This window comes from Oryzias latipes, chromosome 5 (assembly GCF_002234675.1).
Source record: "Oryzias latipes chromosome 5, ASM223467v1".
Lineage (NCBI taxonomy): Eukaryota > Metazoa > Chordata > Actinopteri > Beloniformes > Adrianichthyidae > Oryzias > Oryzias latipes.
Window position 1 is genome coordinate 30971938 of NC_019863.2, and position 11586 is coordinate 30983523.

The following is an 11586-nucleotide window of genomic DNA, read 5'->3' on the forward strand; positions in this document are numbered from 1 at the left end:
AAAATGCAAAGTTGTGTTGGCTTTTCCTGTCTTTCAGTTCCCGTTTATCTATTTTCAACCCATGTGCTTTAATATTTTCATGTTTTAACATATGAGTAAGACTGATATTTTATCAGGACAAGAGGGGAAACTTTTTTTTTTAGAGAATTGTTTACAAAATTCTAAAAATATTAATTTTATTATATATTCCTGCAATATTTAATTCATTGTGGAGCAGTTTGAAGTGACCACAGCGTGTTATAAACGCACTTTATTCCTTTTTAGATTAAATCAGTGAGTGTCATTCTTCTACTTTTCTGTTGATATTCATAAAAGGTTAATAAAAAAGGAATAGATTGATTATTCAACATTTGAAAGCAAGCAGAAGAAGATGGATAAATGGATGTTTAAAGAAATCAATACATTCTTTAAAATGAAAAAAAATGTATCATCATTTTTTTTACTTTTTATATTTCCTAACTGCTTTAAACAATCATTCTACATGTGATTTATCTTTTACGTTTTACATTTAAAAAAATAGACAAAGGATCAAGTTTTAGTTTTTTGCTTTCAAGTGTTCTTATTTTTGTAGTTTGTATTACAGGGGGCGTGACTTGTAAAAAAAATGGGGAGGGGCTAAGAAAAGGGCATTTTTGAGTGCACGTGACTTTGTTCACTTCGAGAATCTGTTGTAAGCTCTCATCTTTAAAGGGGGCGGGGCGATTGTACGTCGCGGATTCGCGCCAGAGCAGATGCTTCAGCAGCAGCCGACGGTTCGCCGGTAACGATTTGCTCGGTATACGGTTCACTTTGTGAGAAATAAATCACAGTTGAACAGGTAAACTGGGCAAAACTTGACGTTTTTTCTGAGTTGTACGTGTTAGCTAACCCGCTAATGCTGTAAGGGGTTAGCTAACTGTCGGTGGAAAGAGTCCTGAAGGCGGCGCAGGCGCAGTCTCAGCCAGAGAAATGTGTGGAAGGACAGCGTGCACCCTGGCCCCGGACGAAGTCAGCCGGGCTTGCCTTTACCGGGACCGGCGGGGACGCCGCAGACAGCCCCGCTGGAGGGATGGAGACCAGGAGAAGTACCGACCGTCGTACAACAAGAGCCCACAGTCCATGAGCCCGGTTCTGGTATCGCAGAGACATTTTGACGAGGTAAGTAGTGCAGCTATAACGCTGCAAACAAAACTTACGTTTTCTTTACCTGTGGAGCCCCGCGCTGTTACAGCTTAACTACCTGTGCTGTCAAACGTCTGGAGGTAAAAATGCAGAATCGGGACAGTCATGGCATCAACAACAAGTGATCCAAAGCTAACTGCACTAGTGGATTCAGATTGCAGAAGAATCTAATATATTGACATATACATTAAAGCTTTTAAAATGTATGTTTTTTCTTTCAAATTAAATATTTGACTTGGTCCTTTTAGAATTCAGATATCTAAATTACAATATTCATCAGTATTTAAACATTGAGATTTGTCTTTTAAAATGCAATTTTAATGTGAACCTATAACAAATATATGATTATGGTATATTATTAGTTAAATTAGTAATTGTATTTAGTAATTTCTATGTTAGGTTTACAATTATTAATGTTTATTGAGAAGCTGCCTTAATACTTTACAGACAGACCTGGTCCTGTAGTGCAGCACACCAACTTTTATTTTGAAATTTAAAACCTTTATTTAAATTGGAGAAGTACAATCATTTCAGAAGGGGAGGTGTTCAAACAATCTTAGCCACAAACTGGTTTAATTGAGCTGATTTGCAGCAAGAAAAGATATACCAACTAAATAAGAAAAATTATAAACATAATTTAAACCAAATTGTACATGTATATTTGTTTTACTGTGCGTTTTTAAAGCAGATGCGCTCATATTAAGAAGCCAACTGCTCCTATGAGTGGAGGTTTGAATTGCAGGTTCCCTTATTGCCCCTTACTGAGCCATATTTTATGAAATGATTTATTTATTAATGCTTAAATCTAACAGTTTTTATTGTATTTGGAAAAATTTCTTGATTTAAGGTCTTATTTCTGTCAAACTTTACGGGGTTTGCCAAAGGGGGCAGGGACTTAATTAACATTTATTACTATAAACAATTAATTATTTTTAAAACAGAAAATACTCATACATCACTAATAAAGGAAAGTGCAGGTTTGAATATCAGGTTTTATTATCAGTCAACACACATGAAAATATTAATATATGACATTATTAAACATGGATGACTAATTTATTCAGCAGAAATCCTTTTAATAAAATACTAAATAAAAAAATGATCCTTTTTATGTTAGAAATTCATTTATACAACTTCCACATTTATTTGTATTTGTCTCTTTTCATTAGTTTTGGTTTATAAAGAGAAAGGTTTACTGTTACTTAGTCATTTTTTGCCATTTCCTTTTGGTCAGATTTTTATTGAAGTTCTTTAGAAGGACAGTTGCTCCAACTCTGAACCTTCAGTTCAAACTTAAACAGAATCCAGAACATCAACATTTATTCAGATCTAACAGACTTTACAGCTGATGGGTTATAATATTCCTGTGTTTTTTCTGGCGTGCGCCTATAGCGTGCTCCAGCAGATGAATGCGTTCTGGCCTCCATGCGCTGGGGTCTCATCCCGTCTTGGTTTAAGGAGAACGACCCGAGCAAAATGCAGTACAGCACCAGCAACTGCCGCAGCGAGAACATCCTCCAGAAGAAGTCGTATAAGGTGTGTGCAGTGTGTCGTCATCTTTGTGTCGTGCGTTTGTGTTTGTGCAAACGGGCTGGTTGTGTCCTCCCTCCCCTGCAGGATCCGTTACTGAAGGGCCAGCGCTGCGTCATCTTGGCTGATGGTTTTTACGAGTGGCAGAAGCGGGAAAAAGACAAGCAGCCTTTCTTCATCTACTTCCCTCAGACCAAGACTCCAGATCCAGATCCAAATAAGTCTGTGAGTCCAGTTAAGACCAGAAACCAGCTCAGCTCCTTCAAGTTCTGTCCTAACTGCCCTCACGGGTGGATGCAGGCCGTCTGCTGGTAAAGAAGGGTCACACCTGTATAACGGTGGTCCCCAAACTATTTCAGGCAACAGACCGGTTTGATGTCAGACAATATTGTCACGAACAGAGCCAAAGTTTGCATTTAACGTTTTTTATCTTCCAGTTTCTGAAAAAAACGATTTTTTAAATTAAAATGTTACATTAATTTAGTTTTGGAAAAAAACAATAGCAGATTTCTTAATTTTTGTTTTTTACATATGAAGATTCAATCAAACAAAGTTGTTGACTTGTAGAAGTTGTTTGTGATTTATAAATATTTCAATAAAGCAGCATTAGTTTTTTTTTTCATAGAAAACCATCATAACACTGAGAACTCAACCCAGTCTCAAAACATCTTTCAGGGCAGAAAGATGTATCCTATATTGTTTTTACATAAATCCTGATTCATTGTATATATACTTTCTTAACAGATGCATGTTTAGTTCACCCTTGCTGTGGGAAAATTCATAAATGTTGTTTTTTACAAGTTTACGCAATTCTTCATTCCCTGTAAAATGTTTGTGACTAGAATGTGGCACGCCGTATGACAGCACGTCATAAGTCTGCGTAATTTCCATTATCTTTAGATTTCACAATACTTACCACAGGCATGACAATGGTACGTTCCATTTTCATGACTATACGCCTTATTGATGTTCTGTGGATTAAAGAGAAAGTATTTCTGTCTTCAAACTGCGGTGAATCAGGAGCAGATGGAAAAAAATGCTGTTTGAAAAATGGTATTTGTGACGTGGAAAACATGCGGGGCGGGGCATAAGCTCCCTCTTCTGACCTCTCTAAATCAGGGCGGGGTTGCGCCGGGCCAACAGTACCGCCCACATTTCCAAATGAACCCCTGCCGCTCTGCAGAAGCTATGTCTGAGAAAACGACACAGGTTTTTGGATTGCGCATGCAAAAACATTTGTTTTGCAAACGCAAAAATATTTTTTGAAACCAAAAAAAATGGAAACAAAAGAATTGTTGAAAAACGTGATACTTGTATTTGCACCTTAGAAAGTTCTGTGTGCAACATGGAAGCATAAATATTACTCCATATTCTTGCTGTCCAGGTGGGAGAAGCGCCTGCTGAGTGGACCGGATGGAAACTGCTGACCATGGCTGGTCTGTTTGACCGCTGGACGCCGCCAGACGGTGGAGAAGCTCTGTACTCCTACAGTGTCATCACCGTGAGTGCTTGTCCGAATCTGCAAAGCATCCATAACAGGTGAGAGCGACTCGGACATCGTCAGGATTCAGTTCTGCAGAGTCCACTTTAGCCTCTCTGGAACTGTGCTTTAGGATGCCTGCCGTCCTGGACGGTGAGGAAGAAGTGAGGAGATGGCTAGACTTTGGGGAAGTGAAGTCTTCGGACGCTCTGAGTCTGCTTCAGTCTAAAAACATCTTGACCTTTCACCCAGTGTCCTCTGTGGTCAATAACTCGCGCAACAACTATCCAGAGTGTCTTCAGCCGCTGGATCTGAACAGCAAGAAGGTACTTCTACATGAACCCCCTGAGGAAGACTTCACAGCCTGGAGGATTTTTCTGATGCGAATGTCGCCCTCTGACTTGCAGGAGACCAAACCCACAGCGAGCAGCAAGATGATGATGACTTGGCTGTCGAGCGGCTCTCCATCAAAAAGTAAGGAGGCCGGCGTGAGTGAGAGAAAGAAGGACGGCAAAGGGAAGAAGAAGCGGGAATCTTCAGCGCTTCAGCAGTGGCTCCAGAAAAAAGCCAGAACCAAGTGAAACGTAGGAGTGTTTGGACTTCTAGATGTTAGTTGGTCCTTTTCTTTTTTTACATTTTATAAAAACACAAAAAGTTCAATAAATCCCTTCAACTCTGTGTGCTTGATTCAAGACTTTTATTACCCTTATTACTTGAAAAGCAAAGACATGTTGAAACACTGTAGATGCTGTGCATTAATCATATTCATAATAATGGTTAATGTCACCCCCCCCCCCCCCCCCCCCAAAAAAAATTAACTTTCAGTGTTACAGTATGTATGCTAGTTTAGTCTATATTTCTACATTTTAATACAAAGAGACAGTTAAAGATCTGATTGGTTAAAACAAACGTTGAGCACTTAAAGCAACCAGCAGAGTCCGTCATAAAGATTTACAACAACTTCCCCAACAATGATCGGGAGGTTTGAGGAGACTGTTGATGGTGAAAAGAAATGCAAGCGCTGATATTACTGAGAGAAACTCCTCCCTGTCGGATGTGCTGTACCGTCAGTGAACAACAAACCTCAGAGGAGGAGCTGAGCTCGTTTTACTGAGCTACAACTCGCCGCAGCTCAAAGCGGGTTGTCTGACAAAATATTCAAGAACAGAGTATGACAGCAGAGTGCAACACAACACAAAGACGACAACGGTCTGTACACACTTGTTGGACTTGCCTTCGTTAAAGATTCTCCATAGTTTTCCTAATTTTTTTCCACGCCGGAGGCGACATGTGGCGATCTACCTGCTGAGGTTTCCGAATTCACCGCGTCTGCGAGGCCATGGAAACCATGGCAATGATTGTGGTCGACAGAGTAATTTGAGCCACGATACGATGAATAAAACATGGGCTGGCGGGTTTCCTGTTGGTGCTGCAGGAGAAAAACCCGCCACTGCTGAAATCTCAATTCCATCTTTGTTTTTTGTTTTTAAATCTCACACATTCCAACACATGTACACAATAATGCTGCCATTTCCCACTTGGAGGTATCAAAACAAAAATTAGGACCAAGCTGGCGAGTGAAAACAGCCGTACGGAACTGAAAATGACATTAGCTCAGCACACCAGGGCCGTGAGAAAAGGGCAAAGACTAGGAAGGATCGTACAAGTAAATGCCATCACATTTCCTTTGAGTCTTATTGGAGAGAGAACGAGTTTTGTAGAAAATGTTGGGGTTTTTTTGTATACACAGAACTGATTGCAGCATGTTTGTGTGTATTAATATACTATATGAGTGGGATGCTGCTTTTATATTGGGGTAAAACACAGTAGGCAATGGGAAAGGGATATATAGACAAGGCAAGGCAGGGTAGCGACGGCAACCTCCAGATCCTCAGCAGCTGCAGGGCTCTGACGACGGCTTGGGCGGCTCGCTTCTCAGTTTGATCGGCTCGGGGAACTCGTTGTACAACTCCACTTCGGTTTCCTGCATTTGGACGGTACAGCCAGTGAGCACTCGTTCTGCACCTGCACTCCTACAAGTCGACAGCCGGCTCCGTTACCTGTTTAAGAGCGTTGCGTGCAATCGTCTGGAAGGCCTGCTCAACATTGATGGCCTCTTTGGCACTGGTCTCAAAATATGGGATGTTGTTCTTACTCTGACACCAAGCCTGTGCTCGTTTGGTTGTTACCTGGAGCACAAAGATGACGGCCAAAAATGTAAATGACCAACACGAAAAGACAATCAATGGCAAAGAAGGGGACAAACGAGTCCAACCTGTCTGTTCTCCAAGTCAATCTTGTTGCCCAGCACCACAAAAGGGAAGTTCTCTGGGTCTCGTGGACTAGCCTGGATCAAGAACTCGTCTCTCCAGCTGTCTAGGGTCTTGAAAGTGTTGGGTGCCGTCACATCGAACACCAAAACACAGCAGTCTGCTCCGCGGTAGAACGCCACGCCGAGAGACTGGAACCTCTCCTGACCGGCCGTGTCCCAAATCTGAGCCACAGAGCAGACAGGAAGCAAGCTACAGGTCAGGGAGGCTCCTTTCATTTAGAAAATAGACTTTTCATCACAAAACAAATGTAAAACAGAGTCATTTCTTCGTTATATTATGAAATAAATGTTTACAAGTCTCTCCACAGAAATGAAATAAGTGGTTTTATTTTGACTACCTGCATTGTGACGAGTCTGTCGTCCACCATGACTTCTTTTGTCAGGAAATCAGCACCTATTGTGGCTTTGTACTGGTTGCTGAACTTCTTGTTCACATACTGATTCATTAATGAGGTCTTCCCAACTCTTTAGAACGCAGACGACATTAAAACAGGTTAAAGTTGTGTTTGACTGTCTTTTTAATTTATTCATAATTTAAGCTCTGAATCAACTGCTGAAGAAACTCACCCAGAATCCCCAAGGATGATGACTTTAAGCAGCACTTTCTTCCTTGATGTCATTGTGCTGCAGATGAGAAGAAAGAGGAGAATTTGTGACTAAATACAGCAGTCACTTTAAATTCTGTTTGGACCCATAAGAACCCACGGTGACATCAGAAGAACACTGTGGTCCGGCGGGTCTGTGGCATATTCTTTTGTAGGAAAAAGGGGTCTGGGTTTTTATGGGCTAAATCAGTTTTGAACTGGTTTACAGAAAGAAGATGTTTATATTTCACAAAACACACGCGATAATACAGTTCCTCTTTAGTTACGGTACTTTCCTTTCCCATACAATTACGTATTTAGAATAAAACAACAATGTTAACCACGCCTCAAATCCCAACAATGTCGTATAGAAATCTGAGTTATTTTTGACTCTGTATTTGTTTCTTTTTGTTTTACTAGAAAATACAGATTTATTTTACATTCCAAACAAATCACTGAAGAGAATTCTCTTTTGTTTTTATCTACAAAGTTGGAAATAAAAATAAACTAAAAAGATGAATGGACCACTCATCAAATAAACAAGAAGTGGTTTGCCTGCTAATCTCAGTTTGACCGTTTTCCCATCAGCTTTTTTCAAAGCATGTTAAGCATCCGCACAGATTTTAGCTACAATTAAAATTCAAGGAAATGGATTTTTTTTTTCTTTAAATCTTCAACAGTACTGAAACAACCCAAGAATTTTTTTAAATAAGCCTTTAATCGTCTTGGGGTTGAGTCATAGTATCTGGATTTGAAAGTCTCCTTCAAGACGTCATAGGGATATATGATAACCTTCACGGACATAAACCTTTAATACATCATAAATTTTAGTGTTCTACAACACCGGGGTCATAGAAAATCCCTGCAGTTGTGCAAACTCAGGAAGAGCCGCCGCTTCTAAGTCAAGCCGAAAGTGCAGCGCAATAATAATCCTCATCCAGCTGCAATGGACAAAGTCCACACGAGAACATTTTTGACTCAAATCAGGTAAATAACCAAAAATAAATACACAAAACTGAAAGCAGCTACAGATTTAGAGCTGAGGGTGTCTGCTGTCTGGACATGCCAGAGCCTGAGGAGAGCCTCCCATAATCTGTAACCCATGACACTGTGTCAGGGACTGATCACATGGCTTTAAACACACGACTAACGGAACCATGACTAGGCAAGCGTGATTAGCACACGCAGAGTGTGGCAACAGCACAGCAGCTGGTTCACAACTAAACCTTAAATTTAAAAATCTAATAATACAAAAAAATGAATAAAAACACAGCAAAAGACACTTAACCTCTGCTGTTATTAGCAATGATCACAAAACCGACTTACAAATGGAATATAATGATAAAAGCTAGCATGTCAACAACTAATGATCACAACATCATCTTAAAACCAACTAGCTGTGGTCTTTTTGCTAAGCATTATTTAATAGTTAAAAATTTATCTTGATTTGATCTAAAATTCTCAGTTTAGCTAACACACCGTGCTGTTAGCTAAAACAAAAATGACGTGACACTTAGCTAAATACAGCTATTGTGTTTGAATACATATTATTAGCTTAATTCACACAAACCAACCTGAGAGATGACGTTCGGAGAAATGAAAGTAAATTAAAAGACAAAAAAAAAAGAAAAAGAAAAGAAATCTTCTGTCGCTCAGATGGAAACGTTAGCCGACAGGCTAGCAGCAGCTTCGCAAATGTTTGCCGTGAGAAAACAGCAGCGCCAACAACAGCCGAATACCTTTTTTGAACGTTTAACCTCTCTCTACCAACCCCTCGTGTCAAAAAGCAGCCCCGTCCGTGCCGTGCCGGACCGTACGGGTGTCGGAATACGGGTCAACTTTTGAACAACTCCCGCTGACGCTCGTCGCTTCTGCCCCCGTGAAGAACGAAGCTAGCCGCTAGCAGGTAGTCGAGGCTCTCTGCACTTCCTCCAAAACAAGTTCGGTTCGTGACGGATGACGTCACGCACAGGCCACGCCCTGTTACCCTGAAACTAACAACAACAACAACACGACCAGAATCCAGAAACTGCTAAAATCTATGCACGTGCCGCCTGCTGCCGGCCTGCAGAGGGTTTGTAAAAAGTGTGAGAGCTGAGTGTCAGCCTGCTGCTCCCGGGTTGGGGGCGGCTGAGCGCGGCCTCAGCCTGGTTCAGCTGAGTCCAGCCGCAAACGCTGCTCAGCAGGGATGAATTCCAGCATCAGTGCAGCATCACACGCTGTGTCTGCTGCTCATGCGACTCCTGTCGGTCGTCCGCCTCTGATGCAGGAGCAGGCATGTGTGTCGTTTGTCTGATTTATTTGTGTTTGTTTGTTAGGCTGCATTTTGTTTTGTGTTTTGCGTTCTGTTTTGTGCACCACTATTTTTGGACATTATGGATACGACACATTATAGACTTTGGAGCAACCCCATATCGATACGATCAATAAAACCAAGGTGAAGTATCGATACTAGTGTGATGAGATCGACACTTTCGATGACTTTGTTGCATTCTTTAATTCATCCTCTAAACCCGTTTTGTCCCTTTCAGGGCTGCTGGAGCCTATCCCGCCCACTCGTGGGCGATGGCAGGGGACATCTTGGACAGGTCGCCAGCCTGTCGCAGGGCCATAAATCACAAACAAAACCAAAAGTGGCGCAAATTCTTTCTCCCAAGCACTGAGCCCCCACACCCTTTAAATTTGTGCCCTGGGCAATTGCCCGTATGGTCCGTGCCCAAAACTGCTACTGCTCACATTCACACCTATGGACAATTTAGAGTATCCAACTCTATAGTATGAACTTATATGTATATACATATTGGCCACACATTTGCACCAATGGCAGGATTTTTGCTTTGTTTTGGTATCTTCTTATTATATTGTATTTTAAATTATAATAATTTGTTAATATTTAGTAGTGTCAAGGGTTCCGTTAAAAAGGAGGCTTTAAGTCTCAAAGGGAACACCCCCCCCCCCCCCCCTGGTTAAATCAAAGTTAAAGAAAAAAAGAAGAAATAATTATCAGGGTTTCTTTTTTTTATTAATGACTTTGATATTTTGTTACTGTCTTTATTTTTTTAAATATTTGTTTGTGGTGCTGTTATACAACATTGTTATACAACAATTTTGTTACATTTTTGCTTTTTTTAAATTTTGCATGAGTTGCAGTTTTCTTATTACTGTTCATCATTTTACATAGATCTTCTATATTTAATGTATGCTCAGTTTAGATTGTTGTGATTAGTTAATACATTTATTTATTTATAAATATTAATAAACATTTTTACTAGTGGTTAATAGTTTTTGATTCTTGGTTATGTTTGTTCCAAAAAACACAATGTTAAAAAAAAGAATAAATGTTTGAACACAACAATTTTATTGGGTCTGAGACAAACATGTGGGGACAAAGGCTGAGTCTCCATATAAATATACTCAGGTTACTTTAAGATACTTGAGTAGGGTAAAGTAAAGTAAAGTAGTGATTAAACAAAGTAGTGAAAAAAAGACTAAAGTGTTGACAGTTTAAACGTTTTTAATTTACAGTTTAAATGAACGGAATCAAGCAAATTAAAATTGATAGGGAAATCAACATACATTTATTTTTCCTATTAAGTAAACAAAAAGGAATGTCTGTTGTTGACAGTATTTTTAGAACATACAGGGCTTCAGTGTAGCGTAAAATGTGGATGCACAACATTTTGAGGTCATTATGTCAGACACCTGTTGGCTAATAGGCCACCTGACAAGTATTTAAACTTTTGTTTTACTGCACAAATATTACTTAAGCGACTCATATGTGCAAGTTGAAAATACACTTGTGTGTTGTTGAGCCCACACATCAATATTACTCTACCAGGAAACAGATTTGTTTAGATTAGAGCTGGAAGAAAAATACAAGAAAGTCACATTAAATTTTCTATTATTAAGGTGCACCGTCACCCTTTATTCCCCTTTTTCTATCCAATATAAACAGGACAACAGAATCCAATTTCTTTAAAAACTCTTCTGCAAACTACTTCTAAACAGCAGCTTGACACTTTTGTACAGCAGAAGATCAGAATCTGTGCTTTAAGCTTGTTCTCATGATAAACCCCTCTGACAGTAGATTTAGATAGATAGATAGTGTTATGTGTGATAGATTTGAATGTGTATGTGTGTTTCTTCTGCAAGGTGTCATTTATATTAAAAGGGTGACTGTATGGAAACCTTCTGACATTGTTGCCCAATAGCGATCCCACCAAGACATAAGCTTAATACTTATACTACTTATACTTAGTACTTACTAATTCTTAATTCAAAAATCAAGTTGTGGGTGCAGATCTGTGCAGGAACCGTGGTGAAAGGCGCCACTTCAAAGTAGTCCGGCCTGTACATGAAATGTCATGAAAGAAGGGCCACTCCCAGTATAAGATTTAAATAATGTCATCAGAACAACTATCAGGTTTTAATTCCACATTTGGTGAAAAGTAAAACAAAAAAGGTTGTTATGTCATTAAGAAAAAAAAATCTGGGCCAAT

General features: G+C 39.8%; 2 protein-coding genes across 5 annotated transcripts; one reads left to right on the top strand and one right to left on the bottom strand.

Moving 5' to 3' along the window:
- The first annotated feature begins 661 nt into the window (after positions 1-661).
- hmces (5-hydroxymethylcytosine (hmC) binding, ES cell-specific) lies at positions 662-4972 on the top strand. Of its 2 annotated transcripts, XM_023955273.1 has the most exons (7): positions 663-817; positions 885-1137; positions 2554-2697; positions 2779-2916; positions 4076-4230; positions 4305-4497; positions 4579-4972. In XM_023955273.1, the coding sequence occupies exons 2-7, from the start codon at positions 949-951 to the stop codon at positions 4750-4752; spliced, it is 993 nt and encodes a 330-aa protein (XP_023811041.1). In that variant the 5' UTR covers positions 663-817; positions 885-948; the 3' UTR covers positions 4753-4972. The 2 variants fall into 2 exon arrangements, with proteins under 2 accessions (XP_023811040.1, XP_023811041.1); XM_023955272.1 differs by having other exon boundaries at positions 662-1137.
- On the bottom strand, positions 4855-9344 carry LOC101157689 (ras-related protein rab7). Of its 3 annotated transcripts, none has more exons than XM_011475645.3 (6): positions 8662-9344; positions 7071-7127; positions 6842-6968; positions 6447-6665; positions 6232-6360; positions 4855-6155 (listed from the first exon to the last, which is right to left on the bottom strand). In XM_011475645.3, the coding sequence occupies exons 2-6, from the start codon at positions 7121-7123 to the stop codon at positions 6063-6065; spliced, it is 621 nt and encodes a 206-aa protein (XP_011473947.1). In that variant the 5' UTR covers positions 7124-7127; positions 8662-9344; the 3' UTR covers positions 4855-6062. The 3 variants fall into 3 exon arrangements, with proteins under 3 accessions (XP_011473947.1, XP_004069353.1, XP_004069352.1); XM_004069305.4 differs by having other exon boundaries at positions 8859-9261; XM_004069304.4 differs by having other exon boundaries at positions 8827-9261.
- Positions 9345-11586: the final 2242 nt, after the last annotated feature.

Coding starts and splice junctions, on each gene's coding strand:
- LOC101157689 (XM_011475645.3), bottom strand. CDS start 7,123: ATGACATCAAGGAAGAAAGTGCTGCTTAAAGTCATCATCCTTGGGGAT. Junction 6,969..7,070: donor ATCATCCTTGGGGATTCTGG/GTGAGTTTCTTC, acceptor TGCGTTCTAAAG/AGTTGGGAAGACCTCATTAA. Junction 6,156..6,231: donor CACGCAACGCTCTTAAACAG/GTAACGGAGCCG, acceptor GTCCAAATGCAG/GAAACCGAAGTGGAGTTGTA.
- hmces (XM_023955272.1), top strand. CDS start 949: ATGTGTGGAAGGACAGCGTGCACCCTGGCCCCGGACGAAGTCAGCCGG. Junction 4,231..4,304: donor CTGCAAAGCATCCATAACAG/GTGAGAGCGACT, acceptor ACTGTGCTTTAG/GATGCCTGCCGTCCTGGACG. Junction 4,498..4,578: donor TGGATCTGAACAGCAAGAAG/GTACTTCTACAT, acceptor TCTGACTTGCAG/GAGACCAAACCCACAGCGAG.